General features: G+C 41.4%; 1 protein-coding gene across 1 annotated transcript; it reads right to left on the reverse strand.

Annotated features, from left to right (window-relative positions):
• Positions 1–11: 11 nt before the first annotated feature.
• On the reverse strand, positions 12–16,339 carry LOC139774088 (uncharacterized). Its single transcript, XM_071709039.1, has 7 exons — positions 15,878–16,339; positions 15,126–15,337; positions 14,577–14,810; positions 14,305–14,443; positions 4,216–4,368; positions 2,493–2,843; positions 12–2,330 (listed from the first exon to the last, which is right to left on the reverse strand). Exons 1-7 carry the CDS (start codon positions 16,187–16,189, stop codon positions 2,163–2,165), a joined length of 1,569 nt encoding a protein of 522 aa, XP_071565140.1. The 5' UTR covers positions 16,190–16,339; the 3' UTR covers positions 12–2,162.
• Positions 16,340–16,459: the final 120 nt, after the last annotated feature.

Genomic DNA, 16,459 nt, shown 5'->3' on the forward strand with positions numbered 1-16,459 from the left:
AGAAACCGAAATATTTCTCTATGTATATTCGACGTATTGTGTACAACGTACGTCGCGGCATATATCGTACATATATATGTATATACATGTGCCGTGAGGACATCTTTACACATCTTTTACAATATTTCTTACAAGTATAGAGAAAGCATTACACACACGAGCTCTCAATATATGTAGGTATATCATCATGGAGAATGCTTGATCGATACGATAACTCGAGTGATACAAAATGATTGTTGCGGTAACGGTACGTTAAAATAAAACACGAGTAAAATAGAGGAACGAACAGCCAATGGCAATTGTGAATTGATTGATATCTCTCTCCTCCCTCTTCACGAGGGAGTACACGAGGGAGTTGTTCATTGTGGAAACATTAAATGTAGGCCAGGAGGGAGGCGGGAGGAGGGAAGAGAGGGGGGGGCGGCAAGCATTTATCGTCGAACTAAGCACTTCCCATCGTGACTGCTGCCTATTGTCCCGTCATTACGTGCCCACACGCGGCTAATTAGTTATTAGTACGCTATGACGTAGTAATTGTCGAGCGTAAGAGCGTAAAAACTACGGGGTGTATGTACAGGATACGAGGGAAGTTACATTCTACTTATAACGGATAACAGTCCTGTTCAATTTATCGCCAAGGTCTCGCTCGATGCAAGATTCTGTGGTATAACGAAGATGATTCGTCATAATTATCGTCGATCGGGAGATGACGCGACCATCTTTTTCGACGAGGCTTACAGTAGCGAATTTACAACAGTCTCTACCGTTTTACAATTACTCGTATTTTGCTGCACACCACATTACCGGAGATCTGATCCCGTGAAAATGAAATCGTTGACGAATCGTCTTTCTGGTCTATCGTTATCTTAACATTATTGTATCGCGATACCACCAATTGTGTCAAATCAAAATCACGGTTAATATTCCACAACCACGCAAAGCGTGTATATCTCTGTTTATTTTAATTGGACTTTTTTATATTTGATTAATTTATACTCTTTCTCTTCCGAGAAAAACCAAATTCATTTCACTTTATGCGTACGGGAAACGCAACCGAATCAAATAAATTTTCCAATACAAATCGACTACTACTAGTTGTATCAGAATAAATGAGTAAATAAATAGTGAATACACATTGGGCATCTATTATTAATATTATTTATTCGGTAAGTCTCTCCCCCCCCCCTCTCTCTCTTCCTTTTCACCTCCACCCTGTCTTTTTTCTCCGACTCAGTGTCATCCACCTTTGGTCATTACAGAGTACATCTTATTGTTCACTTCGTACGTTGATTCACAGCCATTCGTCTTCCGCGAACCGTATTCTTCTCTTTGCTCCGTATATTATTGTATTATCGGAAATGTCTCTCACCATAATGATCAATGATCCAATCGATTAATCACGCCAATCGTGACCGAGTTGGGCGAGTGGCTTGTACTTGATTTCCATATGTTAAGTATGTCGGTACTATTCACCCCTTCCCTCCCACCCTCCCTCCTCCAGGCATGATAGTGGCGCGGCGCGACTCGATCTTTCAATCTTCCGTCCTCGCTCGCGATCGCGCCATGCACTGACGGTGAATCACTCGACCAGTGAATTTTGATACACGAGTCACAATTCCTAGCGCGTGAAAAAGAATACAAATCTATACAAATCTAATCAGACATCTGTCTTGTAATGAAACGTTGAATCGGGATGATAAAACGTACTTATTAAAGAAATTCGAGTACGTGCGATGAGTGTGAGAGGCTTAATTACACGCTTTTGCTACACATACTCGTATATCGCGTGCGATAAATGCGATTAGAAATCAATGGCTATATTATGAATAAATCTATGACGCAACCGAGTCGCAACCGTGATGGTCGTATCGTGATGGTCCCACGAAATTCCGATTTCAATTTCGATTAAGCACGATTACCGCACTTCCACTTATAGGAGACCAATCGTCTCAAGTCGTCTTAAAGATGTTGACCAAGAAGAGTTGAGTGGTCTCGAAAGAGATCACGTCCCGTAAAAAGATACGCGTCATTTTTTCGTTTCACAGCGTTTCACGTTGCGTTTATACTTAATTGTCTTTCTCTCCCTCTTATACCTGGGCCTGTGGACCTAGACGCTCTACGCATCTACGAGAAAATTCGATTTCTCCTATCTATTATCGTCTCTATGCGATAGAATCCGTATTCGCAGGTATAATCGACATAGTGGTGTTATTCGGTAGGAGAGTTCCGTTTTCACCGTCCTTATCGTTTACATCGTCGATACGACCGACGAAATCTTGGGAGGATACCAACAACTTCCGCTGTCGCGCTCGCTTCTTCTCGCGTTCGATCTGGCACGAAATGAAATAAACGATAACGTTAATTGGACAGAACACACCGAACATTAAATTGTCGAGAATGTTTCATTATATAAACTTTGCTCCGACAATTGCGACAAGCACACGTATATGTGTCTCGTCTGTATCTCGTATGATATGACGACATGTACAAACCTTGAAGAATAATCGAAGATAGTGACAGGGAAACACGACGCACTGTCCTTCCTCTTCCTCGGCATCGATGTAAACGCCACGAACTAGAATGGTGTTGCTACAATTGAGGAGGACGAGGAGAACGAAACAGCCAACGTGAGTGATCCAGCAGGACAATTCTAGATTGTCCGGCAGCAGCCACAGATCCAGCGCGTTCCATATACCGCGCCAGACGTTCACGGTCCCCAGAAAGCTCAGAAGAAGAAAAGCGTCCGCGACTAACAAGCGAAGCAAACCCTCAAGGCGCGCGCAGATGTACCGCATCAACGGTTGTAGACAAAACGTCACGGCGACTATAAGATACCCGATGGCCTGAAATTCGGTAATGTTACGATTAACGTTACTCTTATATCTTTCTCTCCCTCTCTCGAAGCTCGACCATGTTCTTAGAAACTGGATATTTAACAAATTTCTATCATATATTCTTCTTGTAGATATATGGATTCAAGAGATATAAATATATATAGAATTTAAGGGGATGCAAGCGCAGTCGTATCGACGGCGTCGGCGATGTTAGAGACAAATGTAACGAATCACGGATAACGTTAAACATCTCATACGCGTACACCGACAATTGTGCCATGTGCCGCGGCAATCATGCAATTGGCGAATATTCAATTATATAATCCAACTACCGGGGCGTGTGCAGTGCCATAGCACAGCTTAGGCATGCACGTCGCCTGTAATGTGCCTGTAATGTAAAATTTGCAGTAAAATTTCCAACGGACGATATGCAACTGATGCAACATGTAAAAATTGAGAGAGTTGTTTAAACTTTTGCTCGTGATTCGTCAAGGCTTCCGCGCGCAATGTCATCAAATTTCTTGTTATACTTTGCTCAACTTTTATATTTTTATCACGTGACACAAATCTTGCCAATTTAATCGTTCCACGTCGCGTTTGGCGCGACAAAACGGTATCAAGTGCCTGCGGATTATTTCGTGTATGTCGATGATATCTGATAGTGCGTTCAAAATTTTCCGCTTACGAAATGCTTAAGTTGTCTAACCGTAGCGATATATATGTATATCCCTGACACGCGATGTCGAAATATTTGTATTACACTCACGATTCTCAACATTCATCGCGACTATATTATCCGTATTCTCTCTACTATCGTGTCATATCACTATCATCGCTCCCTTCTCATATCATGTCCTTAGCATCGTCATTATTACTATTATTCTTTTCCTCTTTTTTCCTCCCTTCTTTCCTCCGTTACACAATTCGTCGCGCTTGCAATTTCGATGTTGTTATAATTTTGCTTTTCGCGTTACCACAAAGCTGCTCCTAACGCTACGCAACGATAAGCAATGGAATAATGTTATTGCAACGGCAATCGATACGGCTCGATACGAAATGTGCACACGTAGATTGCTGCGTGGATGCGCGTGTGGCGTGTGCGGGAATAATACAGTCACACATAGGTATAGATATAGGTAGATGTACACAGTGTCTTTTAAACAATCACTCCCTCCCCCCCCCCTTCCCCCCTTCAGACCATACCACTTTTGTCTGAAATATTTTCTTCTAAAATTGGAAAGAATGAAAATTTTGAGAGGAGGGGGGGTGACCATTTAAAATAGAACACCCTGTATATAGTCCGGAAAACGTGGTTGAATCAGCGATCGCGGAAGGAGGTGGCTATTGACTGATTGTCGATGCGCGAAAGGCTTATATTTACCAGTGAGCCAACGGCAGAATACTCGGGATTTTCTGGAAACAGGTAAAGGTCGATCAAGAACCAAACTCCTCTCCAGACGAAGACAACCAATGTACCCACGACACCGACGCTGAAGGCGCAATCCAGTAAGTACAACGACCAGTCCCTCGTATTCTACGCACGTATAATAGAGATCGTAACATTAACATTATGAAAGATTATAGTAATATTGGAATAACAAGATAATAACGAGATGAATATTAAATGTATAAATGTATAACAATATCGGGATGTGCTGCAATCCCGATATTCCCATGTCATGTCTATCACGTATTAACAGTAATAACGTGTTAATGGTACGTATTACGATAATACACACTAATGCAAAAATGATCTTTATCTTATCTCAAGTTCTTTTCTTCCATCGCGGCACAGTAGATGGTAGCTGCATTTGCAGATTTGTGAAAAGGGAAAGCTGCAAAGTGTACAATTGCTAAAGTAGGTGTCGATTAATTTCACAAAAATGTTATCTTCCCACTTTAAAGATGGCTGACATTATTAACGTATTGTGAGCGCGTGGTGTGTGTGTGTGTGTGTGTGTGTGTGTGTGTGTGTGTGTGTGTGTGTGTGTGTGTGTGTGTGTGAGAGAGAGAGAGAGATCGACCTCAAATGTGCATGTCATTTCATGATAGAAATCACATTTCTATCAAACGATTATGTTCGATAAACGTTGCGATAAGAGAAAAAACATCAACTGCATCGAATTGTACGATTATGATTTTTGCACGCACACGCACAATGACTGACAATTGTATCAACGTTTCCTGAGAATACTCGTACGTCGCGTAACATAATCTTTCTTGCGATATCATCGACATTTACAATCGACAATCGCAATGGTAATTATTTTGACCCGGTAACAAATAATTAAAAGACAATCATAATCGCGTTTCAAATGTGATTACAAACGACAGATAAATTAACGCACTTGCACATGTTGCGCTAATGCGCACATAGATTATACAGGCGCAATAGTGGTTGACGGTCGGGGGACTTGGCCGGAAACTGCGCTTATACACACCGATAACGCGAGCTTGAACAACGCGTGTAAATGAGATACATGCGATCCGCGTAATCGGCTAATCGCGATTTACAATTTATCATTTACGATTTACACACAGGAATCGACTGCGCGGTACAGTGAGTACGGTGCATGAGCACGGTGAGCACGGTGAGCGCAACGGACCGAAAAAGGGCCCGATAAACGCGTAAAGTCGAGAGAAAATTGTCACGCGTCCAAACAACGCTGCGCCAAGTGCAGTTTGGGGTTTTTAACACGAATCTTCCGGATGTACTGTTGTTGGCGCTTAATTTCTTTACATTTCCCTCTTCCTTGGGAATTGACAAATTTCTGTCAACGAAAAAGGCAACGAGACAAAAGTCGTATATGCACATTCTGTACAGTACTACATGCTCATTTTACACTCTCATTTTCTAATCATCGTGCAAGACAAGCACGATATAATATGGCTCTCGCGTGCGTGACTATGAAACTGAATATAATTAATTACAAATTACCAATCTGACGACTCTTCAAATGCGATTTAATCGTTAATATATTGAGATAGCTTGTAAATTTATTCATCCCCTGATGGGAAAATTGCGCAAATATTGTACAATAATTGCATCATTCAACTGAGAGGAATTTCACAATTAATGCTGCCAAGATGATTCGCCATAACGCAGCGATTTTGTCGACGTGAAATTTCTGAATAATATTTGCACAAAAATAAGATAAATTCAATTTTGATGATAAATTATAGACAATTATTTCGCTATTAGAAGCATATTTCGCAATTATTACGCAATCTTTTTCGAAAATTAATTTTATAAATATTCCACAATTTTACAAATATTAAGATGAAAGGTATAAATTTCTACGAGTACTGCTGCAAATATTGAGATATAATTGCAGCATTCCCAATTTCATCCAGATTTCGTCATTAAATTTTATATATAATCTTTTCCTATCGAGGTCTTTATCAATCTTGGTACTCCGTTTCACACGGTGAAACCCGAGTTGCTGGCAAATTAATCATTCACGTGGCAAACTTTTCATAAAACGTTATTTTTATAAATATAAAATATAGCGTTATGTATCTCGAAAATTTTAAGGGTTACTTTTGACTCGAGACTATACTTATGTACGCCGAGAAAAGAAGAAGCGAGAAAGTGAAAAGCTTTAAAATTCTTTTCCTCGGTGGTCAAAAATTCGTCGAAATACGTGAAAGAAATAAAAGGAGAGCGCAAAGCAAATGTCCCGTCGTTGATAGTTGATATATATCGTGTGAGTATCCAATATGTATTTTCATTCCTAGATCCTCTCATCTCTCTCTACTATTCAAATTTCCGATATGTCAATCCCTGAATTGTTAATTCACTTATCGAGATAATTATCAAGTGCGGATATAGATCCCCCCTCGGTAACTATACCGTAAACCGGGGATATAGGTATCGGAAGCACCGGGATATAATATGGACCAAATTACATTTATTTAAATTCATCGCCATTCTATATTCTTCAGCAGGGCTGCGTTCGTTTTGACGTTTTCGTCAACGCGACGCTGAAAGCATCGCTCTATTTTCGTTTAATATTCCATGTGCAAATATTGGTTTTACAATGTTGCTGCAACAAAATTATGGAAATATACAACCTAATCTACAGATATGCGTAATTTTCAGTAAACTTGCTGGTTACGTAGTTTTTAATTTTTATATAAAAAGAAAATTTAAGAAAAATGCAATTTTTTTCAGGGTTTCATGGAACGTGCATAAAACAATCGTTACAATGCCTCGTGTCCATTTTCCAACAATTGCAGCCATATGCACCGTTTCATTAAATAAAATTAAATTTAGAATTTCCAATCCAGTAAATTATCGAGGTGTACGTACACTTTTTATAAAGATATCCAAAAAACATAGACGTCTACCAAGAATTTTTATATTTTGTTTTGGTTTTTTTTTATAGTAGTCTCTACTCTAAACAAATGGTAAGAAACTTTCCGCTTTACGGTACTCAACTAGCTCCCATTACGTTCGAAATATAAAATATGCTTTCTGTACGTCCGCGATCTGCGATACAATTAGTGTTTTCTTTACAAATTAAATACTTTTTCTCTCTCTCTCTCCTCCTCCTCCTCCTCCTGCTCCTCCTCCCGCCCCCTCTCCCTTCCCCTTTCTCTTTCAATTGTAATCTTACAGAGCGTAAAGCGCGCAAGTGTTGAGCGATATCTTTGAATTTAAACTTTAAAAGGAGAGAAAAAATTGGAGCGAAATCGTAACAAGTAAAAGACAATCCTCGTGCGACGCGATTCGGATGCCGGCGAGCATTCCGAGGGCGGGCACCCTCGGAGCTCGGAGTAAGAGATCGTCGGCGAGTACTTACATTGACGCGAAACATAGTCTGCACTTCAAAGTAACCCGGACACGAGTCGAGAACGAGGGAGAACGGCGGCGCGGATACATTGCGGACCGCGCGCATAATGCCGAGCGCGAGGAGACTAATGACGGTCGTAGCAGAGACGGTGCCAGGTGTCAGCTCCGTATAGATGTCCAGGGCCTTCCAGGCACCACGCCAAGCGTTCACGCAACAGAAGCCGAACACGCCGGTGTAGAATCGCGAGCCGAGATAGTACGACAGCCGGTGCTTGTCCGGATGCAGAACGTCGTCCAGGCCGTGCTGCACCACGCTGAAGACAAAGAGGCCGGTGAAGCCGACTGTGATCGACGCGAAGCTGCTAAACACCGGCTCGTCCGGATAGACGTAGAAATCGCTGAGTTCCCAAGTGCCGCGCCAGTAACCGACCACCGCCGGCGCGGCTACGAGCGCCGAGAATATCGTATCCAAAATCGTCAAGATGGCATAGTGTAGGCGATTCGACGATCTGGCGTCTAAGCTCCCAGTCATCCTGACACCAGCCGCACGCAACTCGACCATCCTAAGCCCAATCCGGATCGAATTTAGTAGTCGCGCCGCTGATCATTACGCATGGTTCGCACCCTCGAAATTACTATCGTGCGGATGAAAGAAGAGAGACACGCGCAGCAGTCAACTTGAAGAAATCGCGCAACGAAATCGTTTAATGTTCCGTTCCTGATATTTTCGAGCTATAACCGTCGAATCTCAATTTTACTTTAATTCGGTTCTTATTCGTCAAGACTAGCTTTCGTTCTCGTCGTTCTCGTCGTCGTCGTCGTCGTCCTCGTCGTCCTCGTCATCCTCGTCCTCCTCATCGTCGTCGTCGTCGTCGTCGTCGTCGTCATCGTCGTCGGTGTCATCGTCATCGTCGTCGCCGTCGTCGTGACATTGCGAACGAGTCTTCTATCGAAGAAAGACGATGACAGCATGCCTTCCCTCGTCCCTATTCGTTCATCAGTTCGAGCCAACTTTTCTAGCGCTTTGAGAAAACGTAAATTCGGTTAACGACCGTCCAAGTCCAAGTCCGTCTCCAGCGATGAAATTTTCGCCATGAAACGTGTCTCTTCTCCTTGGATATTATTCAAATCCAGTATCAGACAATTAATCCGATCTTGACACACTCGTCGCTAGGAGAACGATCACTTAGGCTCGAAGAGAGAGGATGAAAGATATGAAAGAGTTGGCTGTGTCGCATCCAACCTCGCGTCTTCCTCGAGCGCGTCCAACCCTCGTTGGACGAGCGCCTGAGGGCTGACGAACTCGATCGAGCGATCGGCGACCGGTCGAGCAGCCGGTCGGGCAGCGGTCGGGTCGACTACTGACTTGTCTTCGGTATAACCGCAATCTTTTATCAACCGCAACCGCTAAACGCTAAACGCGCGGTCAACACTGTCGCATTATCACGAACAACGTCGTCGCTCTCGCGGCGAAACGAACCACCGGCACGGATGACAGTACCCGCGGTATGCTCTCCTTTCCTCCCTCGTTCTCTCCTACGTCGACGATCCCCACCTACGATGCGTATGCGTTATAATCGCCTCGTTCCACCGTGTATCGCGGTGCTATCACCGATTAGAACGATCGGTGGCAGCCGATGACGGCCACGCGCGTTCAGTTGCCGCGATAATACGCGACTCCAAGACGATTCGGTCATAGCGCGATCTCTTCGAGCTGGCCGAATCGTCACATCCGACGACTCGATCATCTCTTTCATCTTCCGGCGCGGTGGGCTTGATTTTTTTTTCGGTCATTTTAGATATTCGGATTGAAAGGGGGAGGTGTCGTCGAGTCACGCTATTCGCGCGTCTCGAGTATATGTATATACTGTGTCTCAACGAAGAAGCTTGTTATGTACTGCAGCTATATACACTATATACGCGGTATTTTTCTTTCTTTCCTTTAATTGCAGGGTGCCGCAAAAAGATAAACTATATGACAAGCTTGATGCAACATATACAAGGCGACACAAAAGGTCCCGGAATTTCTTTGAAACCATTAAGCAAAACACAATGTACACAAATTAAACGTCTACATCTACACTTTAAACGGAACATAAAACTTTATTAGAACATTAATAACAAAATTAAACAAAGAAAATTACAATAAATACCAAAGAAAACTTGAAATTATTTCCTTTGGCCTGAATAAGATTTTCGAATCCACTTTGGAAAATTGTTCACGATGGTCGCCGCGCACACTGCTGGATGGTATATAAATTTCATCCCAAGCACGTCGCAGGGCCACTGTGCGTAAGGGCGACCTCGTTGATTTAAAGCGAACTTTAGATATCTTTTACTCCAAGATGGATCACACATGGAAAAGCCCGGGTTCTGAATCCGGCGAGTTTGGCGACGAAACGTCCTTGCCCCAAAAACCGGGAAACCAGCTCTTCGCACGTCGTAAAGTGGTCCTGCGCAACGTGCCCGGGGATGAAATTACCATCTAGCGGTGCAGCGACCATCGTGAACAATTCCCCCCGAAGCGGCTTCGAAAATGTATTAACGCCAGAGGAAACCTTTGTGTCACCCTGTATATACGACGATACGCAAAATTACAATATTGTATTGTACTGTTAAGAGCGGTAACGAGATCGACGTGCGGCTACAGAGAGAGAACGGAAGAAAACGTAAAAATGTTTAAATATTTGTACACGGAGAGAATTTTTTGTTATATTTTACCCTTAAATTCACTATATAAATTTGGGACAACTTGGCAACCGAGAAATTTTTTAAATATACAAAAGACATTTTGCAAACAACGTGATAAAAATTACCAAGCGGATTGGTAAATTTTGAAAAATTATTAAAATTTCCTAGATATATTTTAAGTAAAATTAATCAAACATATTTTATATTTTAATGTAATAGATATTAATATTTTTTATTATTGTGGATATTAATCAGAATTAGCTCGCATAAAATTCTCGGTGGTACACGTTGTCCCACAACTCTACCATGATTTCAGGGTAAATTTTAAAAGAGAAAATTCTCTCCGTGTAACGAGAGAGTGAGAGAATTTTGAGAAAAAGGCATTTGAATTTTGAAGCTAAATCGCCGCAACGGTCGACGAGAAATGATTGGATTATAAGAGTAATTTTGTCTATTTTACCTCCGATAAAGAAGAGCGGATGGCAATTACAACGGCATAATTTTTAGTCACCTTGACGTTATTTTTTCTTCTGAGCAATCTTTCCTGCCTCGCATTCATTTAGCCATTGACGTACATTCATTTAACCATTGACGCTTTAGCCAAATTCATCGCTAATCGACACCTTTTTGTGTGCCAATCAAGCTTGGGTTACGACATCTTCTCACCTTCTCTCCCCTAATTCGTTTCAGCGAGCCTCGTCAGGGTCACGAGATCCAATGTCATTTCAAAAATGTGATTATACGCAAGATATTGAAAATGAAATTAATTATTGGATATTTCATGCCGTCGTAGACGTTTATCTAAAATTATTCGCGTCTACTTGCGATATATATATATACATCACATATCGATTTTAATAGAAAACTCTAAAATTGATTAACTCATTAAGACCGCATAACAAGTTTGACTCGTGATGTGTACTTATATCCAAATGTGAAAAAACCGAGTTACGACTTTCCGCGATGTAACAGACATTTTTTAAAAGATAAATCAATTTGAATGAATTTGTTACTTCTTAAATGTTACATTAAACTGTGACATTTACAATATTTTTTAAAAAAATACTCCATCACATAAAAAGCTACATTTTGAATTTAATCGATTAATATCACACATTTAAAAAATAACTGTTGTCTTAATGGATTAATAATAGATAGAAACGGTAGCTACACATTAATAATAAAGTTGAATCTGTATATTGTTGCGTTTGTGTTTGTTTCGAACATTGTTTAGAAATAAAACTACGTACAAAATTTTTATGAATCAATCTCTCTCTCTCTCTCTCTCTCTCTCTCTCTCTCTCTCTCTCTCTCTCTCTCTCTCTCTCTCTCTCTCTCTCTATATTTTTATATCTCTCTCTCTCTCTCTCTCTCTCTCTCTCTCTCTCTCTCTCTCTCTCTCTCTCTCTCTCTCTCTCTCTCTCTCTCTCTCTCTCTCTCTCTCTTCCTCTCAGCTGATTTATAAATAATATATGAAACCAGATTACATTTCTCTCTCGTTGCTATACTTGGCAATGATACTATACGCAATTCGTCATCGGGAATTTCTGATTGAGAAGAAACAATCGCGTCTAAATTTCACAGATAAAATCGTTACGCGCGTAATGATCAAAAACGCGATACGAGCGTTATAAATGATTGGTAATTCGTATCAAATAAGATAAGAAAAAAAAACGGATAGCGCTTCTTTTGCAGATAAGGAATGTTGGTTCGCGTTCCATATGGAATCGCAGCAGTTGCGTATCGCTGTTATCAATGCACGATAATCGGTGAAAGCGTTTCATAAACTTCCGGGGAAAACCGACACAAACGAGACTATAATCACTCGTTGTTGATCTTTCTATTTGCAAAGTCGCAAAAGCTCTCGGCTGTAGGCTATAAGTTGTACTCGATTGTCCTGGGCGGTATCACGTATTCCTTTACTTGCAATTCCTTGTTATTCCACGTTTCCACATTTCCAATTTTGTATACGCGCGTTCTATCTAAAGTTTACAAGTACATACATAATGCTGGAAAAACGATTCGACGATTCAACGATTCATCGTTCATTCAGAATTGGGAGCATGAGAAAAGGATCGATCGGGAAAGATCCTTGTCGCGTCGATGAATGAAAGGAAAGTGAAATTATCAAAGTGCGTAAGTACGTAAGTACGTACGTATAGGATCTGTTTGCGCGATTCGAGAACTTGTGCGTGATCATTAAGCGAACTATGATTTTATCAATCTAATACGATATCTACGCAAAAACTCGATAAGACACTCCGCTCTGGAATCTTCGTCAACTTGGTTCGCGACGACTCTTATGATAACATTTGAAAAAGAATTTCCTTGTATATACAAAAAAACCTGCGGAAAACAAATGAGTAATCTGTTGTCACCTTCGTCGTACGTCCGTATATGTATGAAACGTATGAGAGTCGAGAGACGATTTCGTTGAATCGAAGCGAGTTTATACACAGATGCGCGATGCGATTCGCGCGCAATCTTGGCGATAATCCGAGTATAGAACAATGAACTGCTACGATCGAGAAAGCGCATGCTGAAAGCGGAAGTAGGCAGGTTTATCTGCATTAAATCGATCAAAATTGCAAACTTTACATTAGATTAGACGCCGTATACACTGTGTGGGTACAAGGGTACTGTGTACCATCCGCTCTGTGTATGTATGTACAATTGTTAAACACAATTTGGCAATTGAGTACAGGGTCGGCGGCGGCTCCTCAAGCGACGTAATCAAACAAGCGACGACTGTCACGAGACGCGCGCATCGTTGGTAAGAGATTGAGACTACTAGAAATTGTATAAGAAAATAAGGCCAGGAGTTCGAAACGGAAATTGCCTGACTCCTTGGATCGTCACGCGTGGAGACTTTGTGTTTCTTGCATCAAATTATACGGGCGTATCGTACTTTAGTCAACAAAATCGTCAACAAAAGCCAACAGTTGATGGATAGACTCTTTCGTCAAGATTCGCAAGAAAAGATCTACGAGGAACCGAGAGGGCGGAACTGTGCGAGGAGTACGGAAGGAGATTCACGAATTCGTGATCCGATCAGGACGACCAGTTCCATTCGCTGTTACGTGCCGTAACTCTAGATTATCATATTTACAAATTCCATTTCTAAATTCAATTTTTCTCACTATTTGTCTAGGCACTGTCCCTTATTACGTGACTCACTTCAAATTCCCCTTTTCAATATCTTCTGATCACAGTTGTAAATTAATCCTAATGCTAACACAGTCCTTTTCGTCAAATACTAAACTTTCTATTTCATTGTTCTTTAATCAGCCGCTCCAATAGTTACTACCGACATTAGAACGCGTTAACGTTATTGGTTAGGACTTATTGGTGAAAAATCGTACAAAAGCCAGATCCCTCTTGAGCTCGAGTTAGTTCTTGTCGAGTTCTCGTCTAGTTCTTGTCATCGAGTCCAGTCTTGTCTGTCTTGCTGAGTTCTGCTCTGCGGTCAGTCGTCAAACCCAGTCTCAGCGATTACACCTTCGATCACCATTTGCCTGTGCCTGAATAAAGTCTTTAGTGGACAATTGCCTTCAATCATTTCAACATAACATTACGTGGCTTCTCGCTCGTAACATCGCGCGTTAATAATTGCGAAAACATTACGAAAGACGAACTCGACGAACGGATGAACAGCGTTTGTTCGTACGAGAGAGAGAGAGAGAGAGAGAGAGAGAGAGAGAGAGAGAGAGAGAGAGAGAGAGAGAGCGCTTCTGATAATTTAAATTCTAAATAACTGCGCACTCTCACTAATCGTACATTAGCCTCTTTTTACATAGACACGCCTTTAATAATTACACAAACTATAACATGTTTTTATATGATTTATTTGATTTTATGAATAATTATATAAACGTGTTATCCTTGAGACACTGTCGTAGATACATATCGCAGATACGCGTATCGTAGGTAGTAGATCTTTATCGAGAATAAGAGACTAGAGATTGTTCAATTTGTCCAACTTACCACGTTATATCTAGTAGGAAATTGAAAAACGCAACTCGGCGTGTCGATCTGAGTTATCATTGGGGTTGTTATCAAGTTTCGGACGGAACGTAGAATCGCCAGGCATGCCAATAGCGAGCATGTCAAAGACATCGTTATCCTATAGGGAGATATATCACGGGAAATGACAATTAACAAATCTCGTTTCCTCCACTTCACCTTCGGTCTGTTCGCGCGACAAATGATATATATGCCGCTGTAACGTACTACCAACGATGATGACGTTGACTTACCACGTGTGCATAAATAGATAATTATCAATGATGATCCAACCACCCCGCCAATGCGCGATGCATGCTACTCCAAAGGTGTAAGTATACAGAATTCGTAACGTCCGATAAAGCAGTCGTTTTCGCCAACTTGATTTAGCCCACTTCTTCACGTAGACGTTGTGAAATTGGTCTTTGAAAATCGTATATGTTGCGAGCAGAGCTGCGCCGAACGTAAAACAAAACCAGCCGGGAAACCTGTTAACACAAACTCCTCCTAAAAACATATCCTCTTGAATTCTAAATTATAAATTCCGCGTCTTCTGACGTGTCTTCCGATCTATGTCCTCCTCAAGGAGACTCGTCGGAGGACATGGGTTCCTTACTGAGACAAGAATTGATTCTTTTGGTCAGACCTATCAGTCTCTAAAGTTTGTCCCGTGAGTCCTGAACCACCATATATATATATATATATATATATTCGTTATCGAAGCTATTTCAGTGTCGCTCGCATATCCCGCAAGTATTCCAATCAAGTAATTCACTCGCCTTTATATCAATTTTATTACTCACAATTCCGCATGACGATCCATGCATCCCCATACACCTCTCCAAAAGCCGATCGCGAAAGGAGCAAGGATACTCGTAGAAATCAATATATCGAGTAAAGAGAACGCTCGTTTCTTACTTTTCGATCGTTTCAAGTCTTCCGATCCTTTTGTCGGGTTAGACACTTGATCCAAGATGTGGTCAGTGTTCCCAAAACATATAAGCGTTTTTTCTTCCTACGATCCCGCATTGACGCGAGATTAATTAATTAATTAAAAGAGATTAGCAAAAAGATGATTAAAAGATTGTCAGAAAGAAAATCCCGGGTTTCAGACGATATTTTTCACAATACCTTTATAGTCAAGTTCAACTTCCATGCCTAGAGAGAGAGAGAGAGAGAGAGAGAGAGAGGCGAGAGAGGCCAATTTCACACACGCCAGGGCTTATTACTTTCCTCCCTAGGGAAGAAAATTAATTGATACTTTCCACCCGGCATAGCGGGGCGGAAAGTAACCTGCACTTTCGCCCGGCTCTCTATACAGGCATGGAAAGTCGAACTTGACGTGGAGAGGTGTTGTGAAAAATATATATCGTAAATCACACAGCTATAGGTAATTTGGCAGAAATAATTTTTTGGCACATTTAGAAATGATTAATATCAGAATTTGGAATCCTCGGAAAAATCGGACGAGTGAAAAATGGATGGGGAGAAAATACAAACATACATACATACGTACATACATATACATAGATTTGGAAAAGGGAAGAAAATTTACCTTATTGGAATTATTTCGCCTTTTCTTATCGACAATCGATATTGTCTTATCGGCCTCATCCTTGTCATCCTCTACTTCCGTTTCCACTTTTCTAATCACATCAGTAGGCACCACAGAGAGACGGTCGTTTTCATCGTTATCAATCGATGTTAATGCACCGTCGCATTTAACATCGATATCGATATTTGAACGTTTCTGCGATACCGCCGTTTGTACACGGCTGTTTGAACGTGAATGAGAATCCTCGTCCACCAATTTCTCTATAAGCTCTTTGTCGTCAGGCAACGGATGCGATTCCGTATCATAGGACATATTTCGCCCTTCTTACGTGGTTGGGAGAAAATTTCCTTCCTTCGTGTACTTACTGCGCCGCGCCGCAATTCGTAAATTGACGCGCGAAACTGACGCGAAACGATGCGACAAGCGACAACCGGCGACAAGCGACATACGAAATGGAAATATCTAAAACAATAATAAAGATGTAGAAGGCCACTCTCTAGGAAGATCGCTCTATCGTGCTTGACGAAACTGCACACACTCGTACCTCAGAATTGAAAAATGGATACGCGGACTGGCGGCTTC

The sequence above is a fragment of the Temnothorax nylanderi genome, unplaced genomic scaffold (assembly GCF_030848795.1).
Source record: "Temnothorax nylanderi isolate EJ_2023f unplaced genomic scaffold, tnyl_v1.0 TNYL_tig0074_pilon, whole genome shotgun sequence".
In the NCBI taxonomy this organism is placed as follows: domain Eukaryota; kingdom Metazoa; phylum Arthropoda; class Insecta; order Hymenoptera; family Formicidae; genus Temnothorax; species Temnothorax nylanderi.

Coding starts and splice junctions, on each gene's coding strand:
- LOC139774088 (XM_071709039.1), bottom strand. CDS start 16,189: ATGTCCTATGATACGGAATCGCATCCGTTGCCTGACGACAAAGAGCTT. Junction 14,811..15,125: donor ATGGATCGTCATGCGGAATT/GTGAGTAATAAA, acceptor TTGTGTTAACAG/GTTTCCCGGCTGGTTTTGTT. Junction 14,444..14,576: donor TATCTATTTATGCACACGTG/GTAAGTCAACGT, acceptor ATCTCCCTATAG/GATAACGATGTCTTTGACAT.